The sequence below is a fragment of the Ruditapes philippinarum genome, unplaced genomic scaffold (genome assembly GCF_026571515.1).
Source record: "Ruditapes philippinarum isolate M1 unplaced genomic scaffold, ASM2657151v2 ctg11437_1_1_1_1, whole genome shotgun sequence".
In the NCBI taxonomy this organism is placed as follows: domain Eukaryota; kingdom Metazoa; phylum Mollusca; class Bivalvia; order Venerida; family Veneridae; genus Ruditapes; species Ruditapes philippinarum.
This window is the reverse complement of record NW_026862171.1, coordinates 1-21,831: the sequence shown is the minus strand read 5'-3', so window position 1 is coordinate 21,831 and position 21,831 is coordinate 1. Positions and strand designations below refer to the sequence as shown.

At 36.7% G+C, this 21,831-nt stretch overlaps 1 protein-coding gene across 1 annotated transcript; it reads right to left on the bottom strand.

Moving 5' to 3' along the window:
• Positions 1 to 832: 832 nt before the first annotated feature.
• On the bottom strand, positions 833 to 21,225 carry LOC132718172 (nucleosome-remodeling factor subunit NURF301-like; the record flags this gene model as incomplete). Its single annotated transcript, XM_060701800.1, is given in 5 exon segments — positions 833 to 1,010; positions 1,264 to 1,388; positions 3,472 to 3,633; positions 7,378 to 7,603; positions 20,985 to 21,225. Coding segments are annotated over 5 exon segments (932 nt in total), but the record flags the coding sequence as incomplete, so codon positions are not given.
• Between the last annotated feature and the right edge of the window lie 606 nt (positions 21,226 to 21,831).

Sequence of the window (21,831 nt, the reverse complement as noted above, 5' to 3'; positions counted from 1 at the left end):
TTCATGTAGATAACAAATTGTACAATTACTTTCTGTTTACATATTACTCTGTAGCCGAATCGGTAACGAAGCCGCTTTTTCATTGGATGATTATAATTAGCGCGCCAATCTAAATCGTTGTAATAAATTCACGGATAAAATTGCATGCCGGGATTAATAATACATGTTTTCGTAAACATCTCGTATATCTTCAGAAACTATCGGCAGTTTCCGCGAAAGTTTACTATTGACGCTTCGAGAACAAACCGTTGAGCATCCGTATGTTATATAGCGTTCTCGATTATGAACTTCTAATCGGTGGTACTTCTCAGTTTGAAAGAGTAGACCCGCACCATACCCCTCCAAATATCTCAACGGATTTACGTGATTTGCAAAAATGATCCCTCCGGCACGTGAAAAACCGGAACTTCCGGCACATGCCGGAAAACTTGCACCCATGCAAATAAAATATACAGTCAAATATCAAATGCTGTTCAACTCGTGCTATATATACAGCAGTCACACCAATGGTAATATGGCAACAGTCTTATTTTACTTCAGTTGGTTATTCAATCACTAATGGGTTATGTGAGAGAGCTTCTCAATGATAACTCTTCTGGTTCCATAAGCAACTTAACAATTTAGTCACAGAGGCCTTTAACCCACACTAAAATTGATTTTACCTTTGCTTCCAGTATAGAGCCAGGTCTGCAGTACATCTGAGCAGTCTAATCAGGCTCTATACTGTTAGCAGACTAGCCTAAAGTTTCATCTTCATATCCTCAAAATCCATAATTGACAGTTCCAAAAACAGAAGCTGCACGATCAGTTTAATAAGAGTTAATTGATCAACAAACCTAGATTCATCATACGGTGTTTTACAGAGACAATACAGTTCCTCTATGGCTGTCTCTTGTTGTTTTTTACAGTCATCACAAACAAAGGCGTCTATATATTTTGACTCGCTTTCACTAATATTCACACATTCCCCATGGAACCAGTTGGAACACAGATCACAACCAATATAAAATCTGTAAGGAAATGTTATTTTCTTAAGAATACAGTTTTTAAGTTCATGTAATGCAAGGGGTTTAAAAACAACAACTTTTTTATGTTTAAACAAAACATTTTAACAGAATGAACAAATTATCACAATGCATTAAATACATTTTTTTCCCCTCTAAATTTTCCATTTCTGCAATTAAAAGTACCACAATGTATCAAACAAGTAAAAAGCGCTTCCTGTAAAACTATTTATGATAAAATATCATTATTTCTACATACCTTGATTCATCATAAGGAGTTTTACAGATACAATACAGTTTACGTTTGGGATTTAGACTTTTTTCTTTCACACCTGTAGAAATAATTTTCTGTTTCTTTTTCTTAGCTCTGGCTGCTTCAGCGACCTGCAAGCAAGAGACATTAGCTTATTAGAAGCCTAGCAGCAATACTGAGACCTATGCTATCATTAAAGTACAAGGTACAATCTTTACTGTTCATTGATGATACTTTTTGTAACTGGTATTATTTGTCACGCCACAGACATGCATGTCATGCATGCAGCAAAAATTTCAGATGTTATAATATTTAGTTCCAAATTTGTTTACCAAAACTATTTTTTTCATTTTAAGTTCAAAGCCCTTAAAACTATTCAATGTAAACACAAACCATTTTTATACAAAGTTCAAGGCACTGAAACTATTCAGTATAAACCTTTTGTAAATTGCATACTGCATATTTGTAGCTAAATAATGACTACATACATTTCCACAAAGTATGAGTGCTGAAACTGAAAATTCAAAATTTTTTCAACATTCAAGAGAGATAACTTTGTCTAAAATCATTGATACAACCAAATTCAATCTTGAACTGCTTATGTATCTATATGTCAAATTTGAGTTGAATGTATACAAGGGAACTAAAAATTTCTATTTTTTTTATCAAAGTTCAACAGTGTTAGCGATTTTCCCTAACTTTACCGAGTACCTGGGACTCAGTGCTAATAGATCTGTTCGACCCAATTCAAGAGACAAGTTCTCAATTACAAAAATGTTAATGTTTGCATAACTTCATAATACAATCAAATTTGTGTACTTTATCTATAATTTGACGGCTTTGTGCTCATGAATAATATTTAAGAAGTTAGGGCTGAAGGTCAATTAACAAAAAAAACATTAACAGTCAAGATGTTGAAGAGCCTGCAAATCGACTGTCTACAGTCTTTAACGGTCTTTAGTCTCGAAAGAATGTGGAAAAGAGACTACTGATTACTTTAATTTACTTCATATCTAGCATTAATATAAGCAATGGATAAGGGTTTATTTAAAAACTTTTATATTTTTTGTACATATTTCCATGTGTATTTTACCTTTTCAAAGGGTCACATTTTCCTACTTAACAACGGAACAGTCTCTTATGTCAAAACATATTGACAACAGTGACTGTTGATGTTCGCGGATACCATTGATAGGTTGGCCCAAAACTAGGCCAAGCACTTGCTCCTAGTCTACGTTTGGGATATAAATCTGCATTGCTTATGAGAAGAGAACAAATCAAAATGAGGTGAAAGTCAAGAAAATCCTTTTCAATCAGAGCAAAAAACTTAAGACAGAATTAACCAATTATCGGGGGAAAATTTTTCCTCCCTGGCAATTTTAGCGAGTAAATTGATATGTTTACTCAGTCAACACGAACACTGGTTCAAGAGTGATAACTCTGTCAGCTATCATCAAACCATGACCTAATTCGAACTTGACCAGTGTATTCTTATGACATATCCATATCTTAAATTTGAGTTTAATGTGTAACACTAAACATCATCTAAACATCAATGTGTAACGTTTGTGGAACAGGGAGATAATTAATGGAAACTGAAAATTTCATATTACTTTCAAAGTGAAAGGCGTATAACTCTGCCAAAATTCATCAAACCATGACCATGTTCGAACTTGACCTGTGCATTTTTTTTTGACGTATCCATATGTCAAATTTTAGTTGAATGTGTAATACTTTTTAGGAGATAATGAATGGAAACGGAAAATTTAATATTATTTTCAAAGTGAAAGGGGCATTACTCTGCCAAAAATCATCGAACCATGACCAAATTCAAACTTGACCTGCGCATTCCTTTGACATATCCATATGTCAAATAATTTGATTTGAATGTGTAATACCGTTGCGGAGATAATGAACAGAAACTGAAAATTTCATCAAGGGGCATAACTGTCAAAAATCATGGGACCATGACCAAAGTCAAACTTGACCTGTATTTTCTCATGATAAATCCATATGTCAAATTTGAATTGAATGTGTGTAACCGTTACTAAGATAATGGACGGAAACTGATGATGACTGAATGACAGAATGATGGAGGGACGTAATGACGGAACAGGGTAACACTATGTGCCCCAGCCATTTATGGCGGGGGCAAAAAAAGGTGATTTGTGATGATTCAAACTGAAATATATAATATTTAAGTAGTTTACAAACCTGGGCACTTGAAGGAGGCATAGGTGGCAGTGTATTCTGTTGTCTTATATTTTCCTCCTGTCGTTTCTGTAAAATCATAGCAGCTGGTACCACAGTCTGCCTCACTGGTACTGCTTTCTTTCTACTGGTAGCATGTGACTTCACTGCCTCTTGAATCTCAGCCTATGTAAGAACAAACAATAACAAGATTGCATTTGTGAACAAGGTGGCCATTGGCTCCAAAGCGCTCATCTGAAGACATACTGTTATTTGGAAAAGAGACAATTTTGACAACTGTGGTAGAAGACCTATAGATGATATTATATACCAATTATCTAAGCTCCTTCAGGCAAGAAGTTTTTTTTAAAAAGTTTTACAATACACATATAAGGAAAGCCTATGACTCCTACCCTGGGACAGGGCCAATTTTGACCCCAGTGTCATAACTAATCAAGGGCCATAACTCTGAGTTAAAGTGTCTGACCCGAACAAGCCGACAATATGCGCATCTCCTCTTGGTATTGAAGGTTCCAATAAAGTTTCGTTGAATTCCAGCCGGTAGTTACAGAGAAGTAGTGCGGAAACAATTTTTACTCTATATGCATACTACATAACTAATCAAGGGCCATAACTCTGAGTTAAAGGGTCTGACCGGAAAAAGCCGACGATATGCGCATCCCCTCTTGATATTGATGATTCCCATAAAGTTTCGTTGAATTCCAGCCAGTAGTTGCAGAGAACTACTCCGGAAACGATTTTTACTCCATATGCATATTGCATAACTAATCAAGGGCCATAACTCTGAGTTAAAGTGTCTGACCCAAACAATACACATATAAGGAAAGCCTATGACCCCTACCCTGGGACAGGGCCAATTTTGACCCCAGGGCTATAATTGGAACAATCTCAGTAGAATTCCACTACAAAAGTTCTACTACTACTTCATGTCAAATATCTAACCTCTAGCCTTTGTCAATTCAGAGAAGAATTTTTATTACTATATATACATATAATAATAAGGAAAACCTATGACTCCCGGGGCAGGGCCTTTTTTGACACTAGGTGCAAAATTTGAACAACTTTCATAGAGGACCTACAGATGATATTACATACCAAATATCTAAAACTCTACGCCTTGTACCTTCAGACAAGAAGATTTTTAAGTTTGCATTTTTTAAACTCCTTTTCTGGCCCCGTAACGTACTTATGTAACAGACCGGAACCATTTGCACAACTTTGGCAGGGGACACCACAGGACCATTCCATTAAAGTTTAGTTACTGTGCAGTCACTGGTTTCAGAGGAGATGATGTTTAAAGAACTTGTTGACGACAAAAGAGGGACGGTAGGGGGTTCATAATTGCTCACCATGAGTATGTGTGATCATCCATCGATCAATTAATTCAGATGTTTAAAAGTTTTTCTATTTTATTTTCAGCTTTAGCTGCCTCTAAAAGTGGCCATTCAAATTAATATCAGCAAATTTGATAAAAGACTACCTAAAAATGCTACAAAGTATGGTGATCATCCATCAATTAGTTCAGTAGAAAAAGATGTTTTAAGGATTTTCTATTTTTAGCTCTTTTTACCCCTAAAAGAGGCCAATTAACATGATATGAGCAAATTAAAGTGTGACTGTCACTAGTATGCAAAAAACTAAATTTGAAGTATATTTGTCCAGCAGTTTCAGAGAAGATGAATGTTGACACATGATGATGGACGCTGGAGCATCCCCCTACAGTACTAATAGCTAACCCTGAACCCTGAATCGGTTATTGTGAGCTAAAAAGCATTTCTCATTTCTGTTTATGATAAAACATGAATTTGTAACAGGGTTACCAACGTCCTCCGTCTCAGGGAAGTTTTGTATGAAGCATAAAATTGTGCTATTTCAAAAGATTGAGGTATGGATCTCAGGACATTCAGTCCAATATTATGATCAATGCTAGATCTGTAAATGCAACAATAAATTTATTAAAGAAATAAAATTTAAACACAGAATTTAAAAATCTTTCATGTTAATTTGTTTGGGTTTTATGTCACACCAACGCAGTATAGGTAATTTCCAGCTTTACTGGTGGAGGAAACCTCAGGTGCCCTTCCGTGCATTATTTCAGGCACCTGAGTAGAACAAACGACGTTCCGTAAGCTAGCTGGATAGCTTCCTCACATGAAAGAATCCAAAGTCCCTGTTGAGATTCGAACCTACAGCGGTGAGGGGCAAGTGGTTTGAAGTCAACGATCTTAACCACTCGGCCACGGATGCCCCCTATCATGTTAAGCTATCATGTTAAGCTTTGACCTCTAAATGTGACCTTGACCTCGGAGGTAGGGGTGCAGGTGTTGTGCATGACATATCATCTTATTATTGTAACTATTTGTGCCAAGTATTTTTAAAATCCCTTAATCTATGAAAAAGTTATGGACCGGACACAAAATATACCCTATAAAAGACTATGTAAATCTTTGACCTCTAAGTGTGCCCTTGACCTTGGAGGTAGGGACACAGGTGTTAAGCATGACATATCATCTTATCATTGTGACTATTTGTGCAAAATATTTTCAAAATCCCTTGATCTATGAAGAAGTTAGGGACTGGAGACAAAATATACCATATAACTGACTCTGTTAACTTTTGACCTCTAATATAAGTGTGACCTTGACCTTGGAGGTAGGGGTGCAGGTGTTGTACTTGACATATCGTCATATTATTGTGACTATTTGTGCCAAGTTATTCAAAATGTCTTGAACTATGAAGAAGTTCAAGATCGTTATAACATACTATGTTAATTTTTGACCTCTAAGTGTGACCTTGGTCTTGAAGGTAGGGATGCAGGTGTTGTGCATGACATATTGTCTTATTATAATGACTATATGTGCCATCTTTTTCCAAAATCCCTTGATCTATGAAAAAGTTATGGACCGGACACAAAATATACCCTATAACAGACTATGTTGACCTTGAATGAGAAAGTGCGACCTTGACTCTGGAGGTAGGGGTCTGGTTGTTGCGCATGACACATTGTCTTATTATAAGAAACATTTGTGTCAAGTTATTTCAAATTCCTTTGAAAAATGACAAAGTTATGGACCGGACACGAAAGTGTGATGGACGGACAGACGGACGAAGCCTATTTCTATATCGGGACAAAAATCAAACTGGAATCTTTGGTTCTAGTGAGCTAAAAAGTATTTTGCATTTTTGTTTATGATAAAACTAGAAATGTGTCCATAGGACACAGATGCCCCCACACGCCACTGTTCTGTCAATCTTATGACTCTAGGTCAAATATTTTTTGGACTACATGTGCCACAAGTTGAAAACTTAAAATCAACAAAGGGCCATAATTCTGTTAAATTTGGTCGCAGCAAAAATTCCTTCCTTTACTGCCATCTACACATTAAGGTTGTTCATCCTTGAAAGTTTAAGCAAAATCTGCCATCCGGTTTAAGAGGAGTTGCGTTCACAAAATTTCTACATAAAATATAGTGAAAAAATCAACAAAGGGCCATAATTCTGTTAAATTTGGTTGCAGCGAAAATTCCTTCCTTTACTACCATCTACACATTAAGGTTGTTCATCCCTGGAAGTTTATGCAAAATCTGCCATCTGGTTTAAGAGGAGTTGCGTTCACAAGATTTTGGGATGTACGGACAGACAGACGTACGTATGGACGGACAAGTGCAACGCTATATGCTCCCACTTTGTGGGGGCATAAATATCAGACTGTTCAATGTGTTCAGTACTTGAAAATTTCTCTTATGAACTACAAAGTTACATGTATGGCATGGTCAATAATTATATCACATCTTTGAAACAATCAGTCACTAAAACCATGATTTACCACTCTCACAACCAACAGTCACAACTATCGACTATCATGTTAACATAATAATAATATACAAAATGACCTGCCATCTTTTTTACCTGTATATCTAGCTGCATATTCCTTTCATTTAGAGTTCTTTTTCTCTGAATTTCTTTCTTTAAGGCTTCTTTGTGTTTGTACAGTGTTTGTTGTATCTTGGTAGCTGCAAGACGTTTTTGCTTCTCCTCAGCAGATTCTGCCTTCTTCTGGAGTTTCTGCTCCTTTCTTTCCTCTCTTTCTATCTTATCAAGAATTCCCTTCAATACCTGGTTACATATTGATACCCTGTAATGTAAAATCATATTATCCTGTTGGTATTCTATCCTTTTTTGAAATTTTCTTGCTTTGTTTTTTTTTCTGGAAACCCCTGATACGAAGGAACTGCCATGCCTTCCTTGTATTTATAGAAACATACCTCAGGTAAAAAGACATTAAATTAGTACACTTACAAATGCACAGGATTATTTGTAATTCTGTTCAATTATAAGTGATATTAAATATTATTGTGATAAGGTATTACACCACTATGTGCTGATGAGACAGTCATGCTCATCTAATTAAATACTGGATGCAGTAAAGAAACAAGAATGTGTTTGTTAAACACAAATGCCCCCGGCTCAGATTCTTGTCAGTAGCAATATTTCAAAAAATGATTACCAATTCACTCAGTTATGGACAGAAAAATTGCCAAAAAATTGTAAACACAAGTTATATAGCTTGACAAAGTCATAGAATTTTGTAATTGTGAAAAATACAAGTTGCCAAGTCATTCCACTGACTTGTGAAGTTGAAAAATATTCAACTTCATGCAAGTTACATCTGTCATTAAATAAAGGCTGTATGGGCAAAAGTGTAAAAATCTATTTCGAGCACTGGTGACCTTGACCAAACTGACCCCTAACTCTATCCAAAGGAAGAATACCATGTAAGTTATCTTCCTACCAAATATGAAATAAATCTGTCAATAAATAAAGGCTGTATGGGCAAAAGTGTAAAAATCTATTTTTAGCACTGGTGACCTTGACCCAACTGACCCCTTACTCCACCCAAAGGAAGAATACCATGCAAGTTATCTTCCTACCAAATATGAAATACATCTGTCAATAAATAAAAGCTGTATGGGCAAAAGTGTAAAAATCTATTTTTAGCACAAGTGACCTTGACCCACTGATCCCTACCCCAATCAAAAGGATGAATACCATGCAAGTTATCTTCCTACCAAATATAAGATATATCTGTCACTTAATAAAGGCTGTATGAGCAAATGTGTAAAAATCTATTTTTAGCACTGGTGACCTTGACCCATCTGACCACTAACTCCATCAAATTTTATGTTTCTATCAATTATAAATAATATCTGTCTATAGAATAAGGTTAATACACCTGTAAAAATGTAAAAATCTATTTTTAACATTGGTGACCTTGACATTGGTAACATTGACCTTGACCCAATTGACCCCTTACTACACCCAAAGAAGGAGGACCGCCCTTGGCATGTTTGTATTAAACTAAGACACCAACTAAAAAACAAGCAAATTCGTTGAATTTATATCCCCCGCCGAGTACTGGTTATTATTAACACAACAACTGAAGACATAAGGCTTTATTTATATATTAATCATGGCATAAACAGTAACATTCTTTGAACTTGATAAATATTCAGGGCAATAACAGAGCCATAACTTTGTGTAAAATAGTAAAATCTGGAAATGCCAATGAGATGTATGCATACTACATAACTAATCAAGGGCCATAAATCTGAGTTATAAGTATCTGACTGGAACAAGGCGACTATATACACATCTCCTCTTAGTATCCTATGAAGTTTCATTGAATTCCAGCCAGTAGTAGCAGAGAAGTAGCGAGGAAACAAATATTTTTCTATATGGATACTGCATAACTAATCAAGGGCCATAACTCTGAGTTAAAGTGTCTGACCCGAACAAGCCGACGTGCGCATCTCCTCTTGGTATTGAAGGTTCCCATAAAGTTTTGTTGAATTCCAGCCGGTAGTTGCAGAGAAGTAGTGCGGAAACGATTTTAACTCCATATACATACTGCATAACTAATCAAGGGCCATAACTCTGAGTTAAAGTGTCTGACCGGAACAAGCCGACGATATGTGCATCTCCTCTTGATATTGATGATTCCCATAAAGTTTCATTGAATTCCAGCCAGTAGTTGCAGAGAACTACTTCGGAAACGAAATTCGGACGGACGGATGGACAACGCCAAAACTATATCCCCCTCCCGATTCCATCGGCAGGGGATAATAAAGTCTGTATGAGCAAAAATGTTTATATTTATTTTTTAAACCAGTGACCTTGACCCTAGAGACCGCTTACTCCACAAAAAATTAGAGGACCATCAAAGGTATCCACCTACTAAATATGAAAGATATCATTAAAGAAATTAAGCAATTAGGAGAAATTTAAGATAAATCCAACTTGCCGAAATAGGTTAACCAGACATGGCCTTATTTTCAAAGTGAAAAAAGGGAAATAACTGGGAAACATGGATGACACAGTTATATAACTTGGCAATATCATGTACTTTGTATTGATAAGTAAGTGTGGAAATTATAAAGCCATAAAAGTATAGATAGAACTTCAGATATTTCCAACTTGCCGTTTTAGGTTAACCATTATTCATTTTCCAAGTGCTAAAAAGGGCAATAACTTGGTAAATATGAAAGGCAAAGTTATGAAACTTGCCCAGATCATGTACTTTGTATTGATTAGTAAATGTGTAAACTAAGAAGCCATTGGTACAGGTAGAACTTAAGAAAAATCCAACTTGCCGTTCTAGGTTAACCTCGTACGGACAGACGGACAAACATACTCACAAAATGGTACTTATGTGACTTTTCCTTTGATCTTTTTGGCCATTTTCAGTCACACAAAACTTAACAAGAGGGCCATGATGGCCCTTAAGTCGCTCACCTGTATATAGGCCCCCTGGAGCGGGGCCAGTTTAAACCCCAGGGCTTTTGTTTGAACAAACTTGGTAGACACCCATAAGAAGATGTTTCATGCTAAACATCTAAGGTCTAGCTCTTTGGGTTTGTTAAAAGAAGATTTTTAAAATTTTTTCTTTGCACATATATTTAAAAACAATGACACCCCTGGGGCAGGGCCAGTTTTGACCCCAGGGCTTTTATTTGAACAATCTTTGTAGACACTTACTAGAAGATGTTTCATGCTTAAAATCTAAACTCTAGCTATTCGGGTTTTTTTGAAGAAGATTTTTAAGTTTTTGCTATACACATATAAGGAAAATCAATGTCCCCCGGGGCGGGGCCAATTTTGACCCCAGGGCTTTTATTTGAACAAACTTGGTAGACACTCACTAGAAGATGTTTCATGCCAAATATTCAAGCTCTAGCTCTTGGTTTTTTAAAAGAAGATATTTAAAGTTTTTTCTTTTGGTTGCCATGGCAACCAGAGTTCTGCATGGAATTAAATTCTTTGAACAATTTTCAAAGGTGACCACCAAAGGAACATTCCTGTGAAGTTTGGATGAAATTGGCTCAGTGGTTTATGAGGAGATGTCATTTAAAGTTAAAGTTTACGGACGCCGGACGAACAGACGGACGGACGCCGGACGAAAAGTGATCACAAAAGCTCACCCTGTCACAAAGTGACAGGTGAGCTAAAAAAAAACACACAAGTAAAAACGGAATGAATAGGATCAAAGAGAATTTACTGTTACCCATTGTTCTCTAAATCACACAAAAAAGACACACAAGTAAAAACGGAATGAATAGGATCAAAGAGAATTTACTGTTACCCATTGTTCTCTAAATCACACAAGTACATCTGGGTTTGTACAGACAGATGGAGGGACGGACTGACAGAACTGCCACTGCCATGGCATGAATACCCCCGCATACCACTTTGTCAGAATCAACATTGGCCATTTAGAGCTCAAGGACAACGTCCCTGCCAAATCTGAGGTTACTAAGCTGGTGCTATGTATTCTACATGCTTCAAATGTGAAAATGTCAAAATCAATAAACTGCGGACAGGCATTCTTAAGCGATTGAGGGGAAAAGCTTTTTTTAGTCAACCTTTGACCCAGTGACCCTCAAAATCAATAGGGGTCACCTTATAGTCATGATCAACCTCCATGCCAAATATGAAGACTGTGGGTCAAAGGAATATTAAGTTAATGGGTGGACAATCTTTTTGAAGTCAAAGTCCATGTGACCTTGATCCTTGACCCAGTGACCTTAAAATAAATAGGGGTCACCTACTAATCATGACTAACCTCCATGCCAAATATGAAAATTGTGGGTCAAAGGAATCTTAAGTTATTGAGAGGACAAGCTTTTTTATTCAAGGCCCCTGACCTTTGACCCAGTGTAATAAAAATAAATAGGGGTCATCTACTTTTCATGACTAACCTCCATGTCAAATATGAAGACTGTGTGTCGAAGGTTTTATAAGTTATTGGGCCGTCAAACTATTTGAAATCAAGGCCCCTGTGACCTTGACCTTTGACCCAGTGACCTCAAAATCAAATGGGGTCATCTACTAATCATGACTAACCTCCATCCAAATTTGAAGACTGTGGGTCAAAAGAATCTTAAGTTATTGGGCAGACAAGCTTTTTATAGTCAAGGCCCCTGTGACCTTGACCTATGACCCAGTCAACTTAAAATCAATAGGGGTTATCTAGTAATCATGACTAACTTCCATGCTAGATATGAAGACTGTGGATCAAAGGTTTCTTAATTTTAATCAATAAGGGTCATCTACTAATCATGACTAACCTCCATGCAAAATATGAAGACTGTTGGTCCAAGGAATCTTAAGTTATTGGGCGGACAAGCTTTTTGAAGTCAAGGCCCCTGTGACCTTGACCTTTGACCTCAAGATCAATAGGGGTCATCTACTCGTAATGACTAACCTCCATGCCAAATATGAAGACTGTGGGTCAAAGGAATCTTAAGTTATTGGGTGGACAAGCTTTTTGAAGTCAAGGCCCCTGTGACATTGACCTGGCGACCTCAAAATCAATAGGGGTCATCTACTCGTCATGACTAACCTCCATGCCAAATATGAAGACTGTGGGTGAAAGGAATCTTAAGTTATTGGGCGGACAAGAAACAAGAGGGCCATGATGGCCCTGAGGTCGCTCACCTGTATATAGCCCCACCCCCCACCCCCGGGCCAATTTTTACCCAAGGGTTTATATTTGTTTATTTGAACAGACTTGGTAGACACCCATAAGAAGATGTTTCATGCTAAACATCTAAGTTCTAGCTCATTGCGTTTTTTAAAAGAAGATTTTTAAAGTTTTTACTATACACATATAGTAAAAAACAATGACACCCCTGGGGCAGGGCCAGTTTTGACCCCCGGGCTTTTATTTGAACAAACTTTGTAGATATTTACTTAAAGCTGTTTCATGCATAATATCTAAACTCTAGCTATTTGGGTTTTTTCAAAGAAGATTTTTAAGTTTTTGCTATACACTTATAAGGAAATTTAATGACCCCAGGGCTTTTATTTGAACATACTTGGTAGACACCCATTAGAACATGTTATGTTTCATGCTAAATATCTTAGCTCTAGCTCTTTGAGTTCTTTAAAAGAAGATTTTTTAAGTTTTTACTATATGCATATAGGGAAAATCAATGACCCCCCGGGGCGGGGCCAATTTTGACCCCAGGGCTTTTATTTGAACAAACTTGGTAGACACTCATTAGAAGATGTTTCATGCTAAATATCTTAGCTCTAGCTCTTTGGGTTCTTTAAAAGAAGATTTTTTAAGTTTTTACTATATGCATATAGGGAAAATCTATGACCCCCTGGGGCGGGGTCAATTTTGACCCCAGGGCTTTTATTTGAACAAACTTAGTAGACATTCACTAGAAGATGTTTCATGCCAAATATCTAAGCTCTAGCTCTTATGGTTCTTTAAAAGAAGATTTTTTAAGTTTTTACTATATGCATATAGGGAAAATCAATGACCCCCTGGGGCGGGGCCAATTTTGACCGCAGGGCTTTTATTTGAACAAACTTGGTAGACATTCACTAGAAGATGTTTTATGCCAAATATCTAAGCTCTAGCTCTTACGGTTCTTTAAAAGAAGATATTTTAAGTTTTTACTATATGCATATAGGGAAAATCAATGACCCCCCGGGGCGGGGCCAATTTTGACCCCAGGGCTTTTATTTGAACAAACTTGGTAGACACTCACTAGAAGATGTTTCATGCCAAATATCTTAGCTCTAGCTCTTTTGGTTCTTTAAAAGAAGATTTTTTAAGTTTTTACTATATGCATATAGGGAAAATCAATGACCCCCTGGGGCGGGGCCAATTTTGACCCCAGGGCTTTTATTTGAACAAACTTGGTAGACACTCACTAGAAGATGTTTCATGCCAAATATCTAAGCTCTAGCTCTTAGGGTTGTTTAAAAGAAGATATTTAAAGATTTTTCTTTCGGTTGCCATGGCAACCAGAGTTCTGCATGGAATTAAATTCTTGGAACAATTTTTAAAGGTGACCACCAAAGGAACATTCCTGTGAAGTTTGGATGAAATTGGCTCAGTGGTTTATGAGGAGATGTCATTTAAAGCAAAAGTTTACAGACGGACGACGGACGGACGGACGGACGGACGCCGGACGAAAAGCGATCACAAAAGCTCACCCTGTCACTTTGTGACAGGTGAGCTAAAAACCGACGGACGCCCGAACAGACAAGCTGATTCCAGTATACCCCCCTTACAACTTTGTTGTGCGGGGGTATATTCAGCTTTTTCTTCGGTCCAGTAAAAATTTTCAGTTTACAGGACCTACTGTCCAGTATAACTCAAAGGTCTTTTGCATAGACTGTGGTAGATCAAATCATTGCTATGGAAAGTTAATGTTTGCTGGTTGCTAGGAAAATTAACAGTCTGCTTTGGAAAGTCAATGGCTACTATGAAGTCAATGGTTGCTATGGAAACTAAGCTTTAACACTTGTAGATTTAGAAGAAATTTATTTTCAGTTTTTACTATATCATATAAATAACTAGAAATGTGTCGTCAAGCCACGGATGCCCCCCACCCCCAAAAATTTGTTTGCACAAACTATTTTTTTCATTTTAAGTTCAAAGCTCTTAGAACTATTCAATGTAAACACAAACCATTTTTATACAAAGTTCAAGGTACTGAAACTATTCAGTGTTAACCTCTTGTAAATTGCATATTTGTAGCCAAAACAAGATATGTTTGTAAAACATGTATGCCCCCTATCGGCAGCCAATTTGTCATGTGATCAGGTTATTATGCATGACTTCTGACCCAGTGAACAAGCAATTAATAAGGGTTATCCAGTATCTACTGGTCATGACTAGTCACAAGGTAATAATTATTGTGACCCCATAGGTTGTGTGCAGCAATTAAAGTTATTAAAAATCTTACCAAATAATATATACATAAATTTTATGAATCACATAGGCCTTATTAATGACAGCCAAGTTGTTATATTACATAAAACCTTCAAATGTGTATACCAAAAGCACATAAAAATATCAACCAAGGCAACTTGAGTTGTTGAGAAATGGTCATTAAGTACAAGGTCACTATGACATTGACCCCTTGACCCCAAAATCAATAGGGGTCATCTACTGGTCATGACCAATCATCATACCAAGTTTGAAGTTCCTAGGCCTAAGGGTTCTTTAGTTATTGATCGGAAACCGTTTTTACCTACAAGTTCAATGTCACCTTGACCTTTGACCCCTTGACCCTAAAATCAATAGGGGTCATCTGCTGGTCATGACCAATCATCATACCAAGTTTGAAGTTCCTAGGACTAAGGGTTCTTTAGTTATTGATCGGAAACTGTTTTAACCTACAAAGTCAATGTGACCTTGACCTTTGACCCCAAAATCAATAGGGGTCATCTGCTGGTCATGACCAATCATCATACCAAGTTTGAAATTCCTACGCCTAAGCGTTCTTTAGTTATTGATCAGAAACCGTTTTTACCTACAAGGTCAATGTGACCTTGACCTTCCCCCTTGACCCCATTATCAATAGGGGTCATCTGCTGGTCATGGCCAATCACCATACCAAGTTTGAAGTCTCTAGGCCTAAGGGTTCTTTAGTTATTGATCGGAAACCGTTTTTACCTACAAGATTAATGTGACCTTGACCTTTGACCCCTTGACCCCTAAATCAATAGGGGTCATCTGCTGGTCATGACCAATCATCATACCAAGTTTGAAGTTCCTAGGCCTAAGCGTTCTTTAGTTATTGATCGGAAACCGTTTTTACCTACAAGGTCAATGTGACTTGACCTTTGACCCCTTGACCCCAAAATCAATAGGGGTCATCTGCTGGTAATGACTAATCATCATACCAAGTTTGAAGTTCCTAGGACTAAGGGTTCTTTAGTTATTGATCGGAAACTGTTTTAACCTACAAAGTCAATGTGACCTTGACCTTTGACCCCAAAATCAATAGGGGTCATCTGCTGGTCATGACCAATCATCATACCAAGTTTGAAATTCCTACGCCTAAGCGTTCTTTAGTTATTGATCAGAAACCGTTTTTACCTACATGGTCAATGTGACCTTGACCATCCCCCTTGACCCCAATATCAATAGGGGTCATCTGCTGGTCATGACCAATCACCATACCAAGTTTGAAGTCTCTAGGCCTAAGGGTTCTTTAGTTATTGATAGGAAACCGTTTTTACCTACAAGATCAATGTTACCTTGACCTTTGACCCCTAAATCAATGGGGGTCATCTGCTGGTCATAACTAATCATGATACCAAGTTTGAAGTACCTACGCCTAAGCGTTCTTTATTTATTGATCGGAAACCGTTTTCACCTACAAGGTCAATGTGACCTTGACCTTTGACCCTTTGACCCCAAAATCAATAGGGGTCATCTGCTGGTCATAACTAACCATGATACCAAGTTTGAAGTACCTAGGCCTAAGTGTTCTTTAGTTATTGATCGGAAACGGTTTTTACCTAAAAGGTCAATGTGACCTTGACCTTTGACCCCTTGACCCAAAAATCAATAGGGGTCATCTGCTGGTCATGACCAATCACCATACCAAGTTTGAAGTTCCTAGGCCTAAGGGTTCTTTAGTTATTGATCGGAAACCGTTTTTACCTACAAGGTCAATGTGACCTTGACCTTTGACACCAAAATCAATAGGGGTCATCTGCTGGTCATGACCAATCACCGTCTTAAGTTTGAAGTTTCTAGGCCTAAGGGTTCTTTAGTTATTGATCGGAAACCGTTTTAACATATAAGGTCAATGTGACCTTGACCTTTGACCCCTTGACCCCAAAATCAATAGGGGTCATCTACTGCTCATGACCAATCACCATACCAAGTTTGAAGTTCCTAGGCCTAAGGGTTCTTTAGTTATCACTCGGAAACCATTTGGTCTACGGACCGACAAGTGCAAAGCAATATACCCCCTCTTCTTCGAAGTGGGGGCATAATAATGACTCCATACATTTTTACCAAAGTATGAGTGCTGAAACTAAAAATTCAATTGTCCACCATTCAAGAGAGATAACTTTGTCCAAAATCATGGAACCACAACCAAATTCGAACTTGAACTGCTTATTCCTAAGATGTATGTATATGTCATATTTGAGTTGAATGTGTATAACCATTGGGGAGATAATGAATGGAAACTGAAAAATTTCTGATTTTTTTCAAAGTTCAAGAGGAATACCTCTGTTAGATGTTATCAAACAATGACCCAATTCAAACTTGACCAGTATATTCTTATGACATATCCATATGTCAAATTTGAGTTGAATATGTACAACTGTTTGGGAGATAATGAACGGAAACTTAAAATTTCTGATTTTTTTTTCAAAGTGAAAGGGGCATAACTCTGCCAAAAAATCATCAAACCATGACCAAATTCAAACTTGACCTGCGCATTCCTTTGACATATCCATATGTAAAATTTGAGTTGAATGTGTAATACTGTTGGGGAGATTATGTACGGAAACTGAAAATTTCATATTATTTTCAAAGTAAAAGGGGCATAACTCTGTCAAAAATCATCGAACCATAAACAAATTCAATCTTGACCTGGGGATCCCTTAGACATATCCATATGTCAAATTTTAATTGAATGTGTAACACTGTTGGAGAGATAATGAACGAAAACTGAAAATTTCATATTATTTTCAAAGTGGAAGGGGCATAACTCTGCCAAAAATCATCGAAGCATGACCAAATACGAACTTGACCTGCACATTCCTTTGACGTATCCATATGTCAAATTTGAGTTGAATGTGTAATACCAGTGGAGAGATAATGAATGGAAACTGAAAACTTCATATTATTTTCAAAGTGAAAGGGGCATAACTCTGCTAAAAATCATATAACCATGACCAAATACGAACTTGACCTGTATTTTCTCATGATATATCTATATGTCAAATTTGAGTTGAATGTGTCCAACCGTTACTAAGATAATGAACGGAAACTGATGATGACTGAATGACAGAATGATGGAGGGACGGAATGACGGAACAGGGTAACACTATATGCCCCTGCCATTATATGGAGGGAGCATAAAAATCTTTGTTCCCCGGGGCGGATCAATTTTGACTCAAGGGTTATAATTTTAACAATTTTTGTAAAGGTCCATCAGACAATATTTCATAACAAATATCTAAGCTAAAGTCTCAATAGTATGATGATTTTTTTTCTTACTATATCCAAAAAACAAGATTGCATTTGAGAAAAATGCTATGCCACCGCATGGTTCAAATTTCATAGCTGTACATCAAAGGACAAGAAAGTAGGTCACATCATCAAAATCTAGGTCATCTGATATCAAAGTTCAATTTTACAAATAAAACTTTGCACATGGTCAAAATTTCATTGCTGTATATCAAAGGACAAGAAAGTAATTCACTAACCCCTTGGGCAAGGCAAAATTTTGACCCAAGGGTTTAATTCAAAACAATCTTGATACAGGTCCAAAAAACACTATTTCAAGTCAAATATCTAAGCTGTAGCTTTCTCCCATTCAGAAAACATTTGTTTTATTTTCTGTTTTTACTATGTGTACATAATGAGAATCACTGCCCCCGGGCAGGGCCAATTTTGACACCAGGGGAAAAATTTGAACAACTTTGGTAGAGGACCTATAAATGATATTATATACCAAATATCAAAGGTCTAAGCCTTGAACCTTCAGACAAGAGCATTTTTTTTTAACTTTTCACTATATGTACATACTGAAAATCAATTACCCCTGGGGGTGGGGCCAATTTTGACCCCAGGGCTATAATTTGTACAATCTTGCTAAAGGTTCACTACACAATGTTTCATGCAAAATATCTTAACTCTAGCCTTTGTAAATTTAGAGAAGATGATTTTTTAAGTTTTTACTATATACATATAAGGAAAACCTATGGCCCCCGGGGCGGGGCTAATTTTGACACTAAAGGCAAAATTTGAACAAATTTCATAGAGTACCTATAGATGATATTATTTAACAAATATTAAAGCTCTAAGCCTTGTACCTTCGGACAATAATTTTTTTTGATTTTTTACTATATGTATATATTGAAAGTTTTTACTATATACATATAAAGAAAACCAATGACCCCCGGGGCGGGGCCAATTTTGACCCCAGGACTATAATTTGAACAATCTGGGTAGAGGACTACCAGACAATGCCTTATGCAAAATATCTAAGCTCTAGGCATTTTGGGTCTTTACAAGAAGGTATTTTAAGTTTTTACTATATGTACATGTAGTGAAAATCAATGACCCCCCGGAAAAGGGGCCGATTTTGACCCCAGGGCTATAATTTGAAAATCTTGGTAAGGGTCTACCAGACAATGCCTTATGCAAAATATCTAAGCTCTTTGCCTTTTGGGTCTTTACAAGAAGGTATTTTAAATTTTTACTATATGTACATATAGTGAAAATCAATGACCCCCGGGGCGAGGCCAATTTTGACCCCAGGGCTATAATTTGAACAATCTTGTTAGAGGTCTACCAGACAATGCCTTATGCAAAATATCTAAGCTCTAGGCCTTTTGGGTCTTCACAAGAAGATTTTTTTTAATTTATTCTTATAATTCCTTTTGGTTGCGATGGCAACCAGATTTCTGCATGGAATGAAATTCTTTGAACATGTTTGGAAGCCCTTCACCCAAGGATCAATCCTGCCAAGTTTGATTGAAATTGGACTAGTGGTTTTTCACAAGAAGATTTTTTAAGTTCACTATATAATCTATATAACACAAACACACACACACACACGCACGCACGCACGCACACACACACACACACACACAGGTGAATCGCTATATGCCACCGCATTGCAGATGCTGCGGTGGCATAAAAAAGGAAATTCAATAACTCCCTGGGACAGGCCAATTTGACCCAAGGATGTTTCATGCTAAATATCTAAGCTCTAGCTCTCATTCAATACTTTCAGATGAATATTTTGTTTTTGTTTTTACTATATACTGTATACATATAGGAAAAATCAATTTACCCTTAGGGTGGGGCTAATTTTGACCCCAGGCCCCGTGTTCACTAAGAAAAGATCAGGATCAGGTGATCCTGATTTTATTTTCATTGTTTAATGTTACTAAAATTATTTGTGTTTTGTTGAATTAAATTGTAAATATTCAAATTGTAAAAATATGCTGATTTGCAAAGAAAACAAACTATTTTGGGATGAAATCAACAAATAACAAAACAAATACAAAAATATTTGGATCAAAATAAGGATCAATTTTAGGATCAGGATCAATATTTGGATCAACTGTAAAATGCCCATATCTTGCAAAATTAACAATTAATTTATTCTAAAATTTCATATACTTGCTATTATAGGTCCTGTTTTATCAAATTTATAATTAGATATTTATCTATGAGGATAAACAATGAAGAATATTAGGGTTTTTAAATTTGATCCTGATCTTGATCCTGATCCTTAAATCTTTGTGAACATGGGGCCAGGGCCTTTATTTGAACAAACTTGGTAGACACCCACTAAAAGATGTTTGAAGCTTGGGGGTTTTTTTTAGAAGATTTTCTTTGTTTTTACTTTATAGATATAAGGAAAATCAATGACCCCCTTTTCTTTCTGTTACAATGGCAACCAGTTCTGCCTGCACCAAATTCAATTCTTTGAACAATTTTCAAAGGTTACCACCAAAGGAACATTCATGTAAAGTTTGGATGAAATTGGCTTGACAAGTTTCAATAAATTGCATTAGTGGTAAAAGGAGGTAGTCAGGACACTTTAAAAATAAAAATTATTAAAGGGCCATTACTCAGACAAAAATCATTGAACTGGAAAATGCTGACGATATGCAAAACTGGACTTGGTACTGATCACTCTTGTAAAGTTTGGACGAAATGTCACTAGTAGTTTTGAGGGGTAGTCCAGACAAGTTTTGTGATGGACAGACAGACAGACAATGGAGAAGTGATCTCTTTATGTAGAAATTTTTGAAGGATGCACTATGGATGCAGAGTGATCACAAAAGCTCACCCTTGAGCACCTTAAGGTCAGGGGAGCTAGAAGAAACTGGGCATATCCATTTATGGAATACAACTGGTTAAGACTAAAATGAACAAGGTAAGATTTTGTGATTTTAGAAAAACTCCAAATCATTACAGTATTAAAAACTTCTGAATTTATTTTTACCTTGTATGGGTCTCTTTCTGTTCAGGAGTCAGTATAGCAGGTGGTTTTTGTTTGGCCAGCTTAGATTCCTGACTCTCTACAGTTCTCACTACTTCCTGTCTACCAACCTGTGACACAAGGGTAGCTGCTGGAATGAGACTTTTCACATCATCTTGTTTTTGTTGCACCATGTGTTTCTGCATGGCAAGGAGTTTAGCTTGGATCTCCGGCGTCTGATTCTGCATTAGTGCTTGACGTACAACTATAATATACAACATCATGTTAAAGTTTGTTGCATTAATTATCAAGCTACATTGAAAAGGAAAAATTATATAAGGTGCAACTTCTGCAGAGGTGCAGTCCCTTTATAACAACAGTAATAAAATAGGAACACATCTAGTTTATTGGACCTAAGAAGATAAATAATATTAGCACATTTGTTTTTTTGTTGGTTTTATTTGGGGGGCGGGGGAGCTGCTGCCCCAAACACCACCTATTTTTGGTCAAACTTTTTAAGCTATGTGCGACAAAAGTTGAAAATTGGAAATTTTTTACGAAGTCAAGGGCAATAACTCTAACAAAACTGAAAAAATCCACATGCAAACCCTAGGACTAAGGTGCATAGCTTCACAATGATGTTGATCATTATTTCTGTAAAGTTGGTTGATTCTAACACAAGCAATCGAGGAACAAATAACACAACATAATGGAACTGTTTTCACTAAGTCAAGGGCAATAAATCTAACAAAACAGAAATAAATCCACAAGTGAAACCCCAGGTGCTTAACTTCACATGATGAACAACATTGCCTGTAAAGTTTCATGACACTAGATCAAATACTTTTTGAGTTATGTGCGACACAAGTTT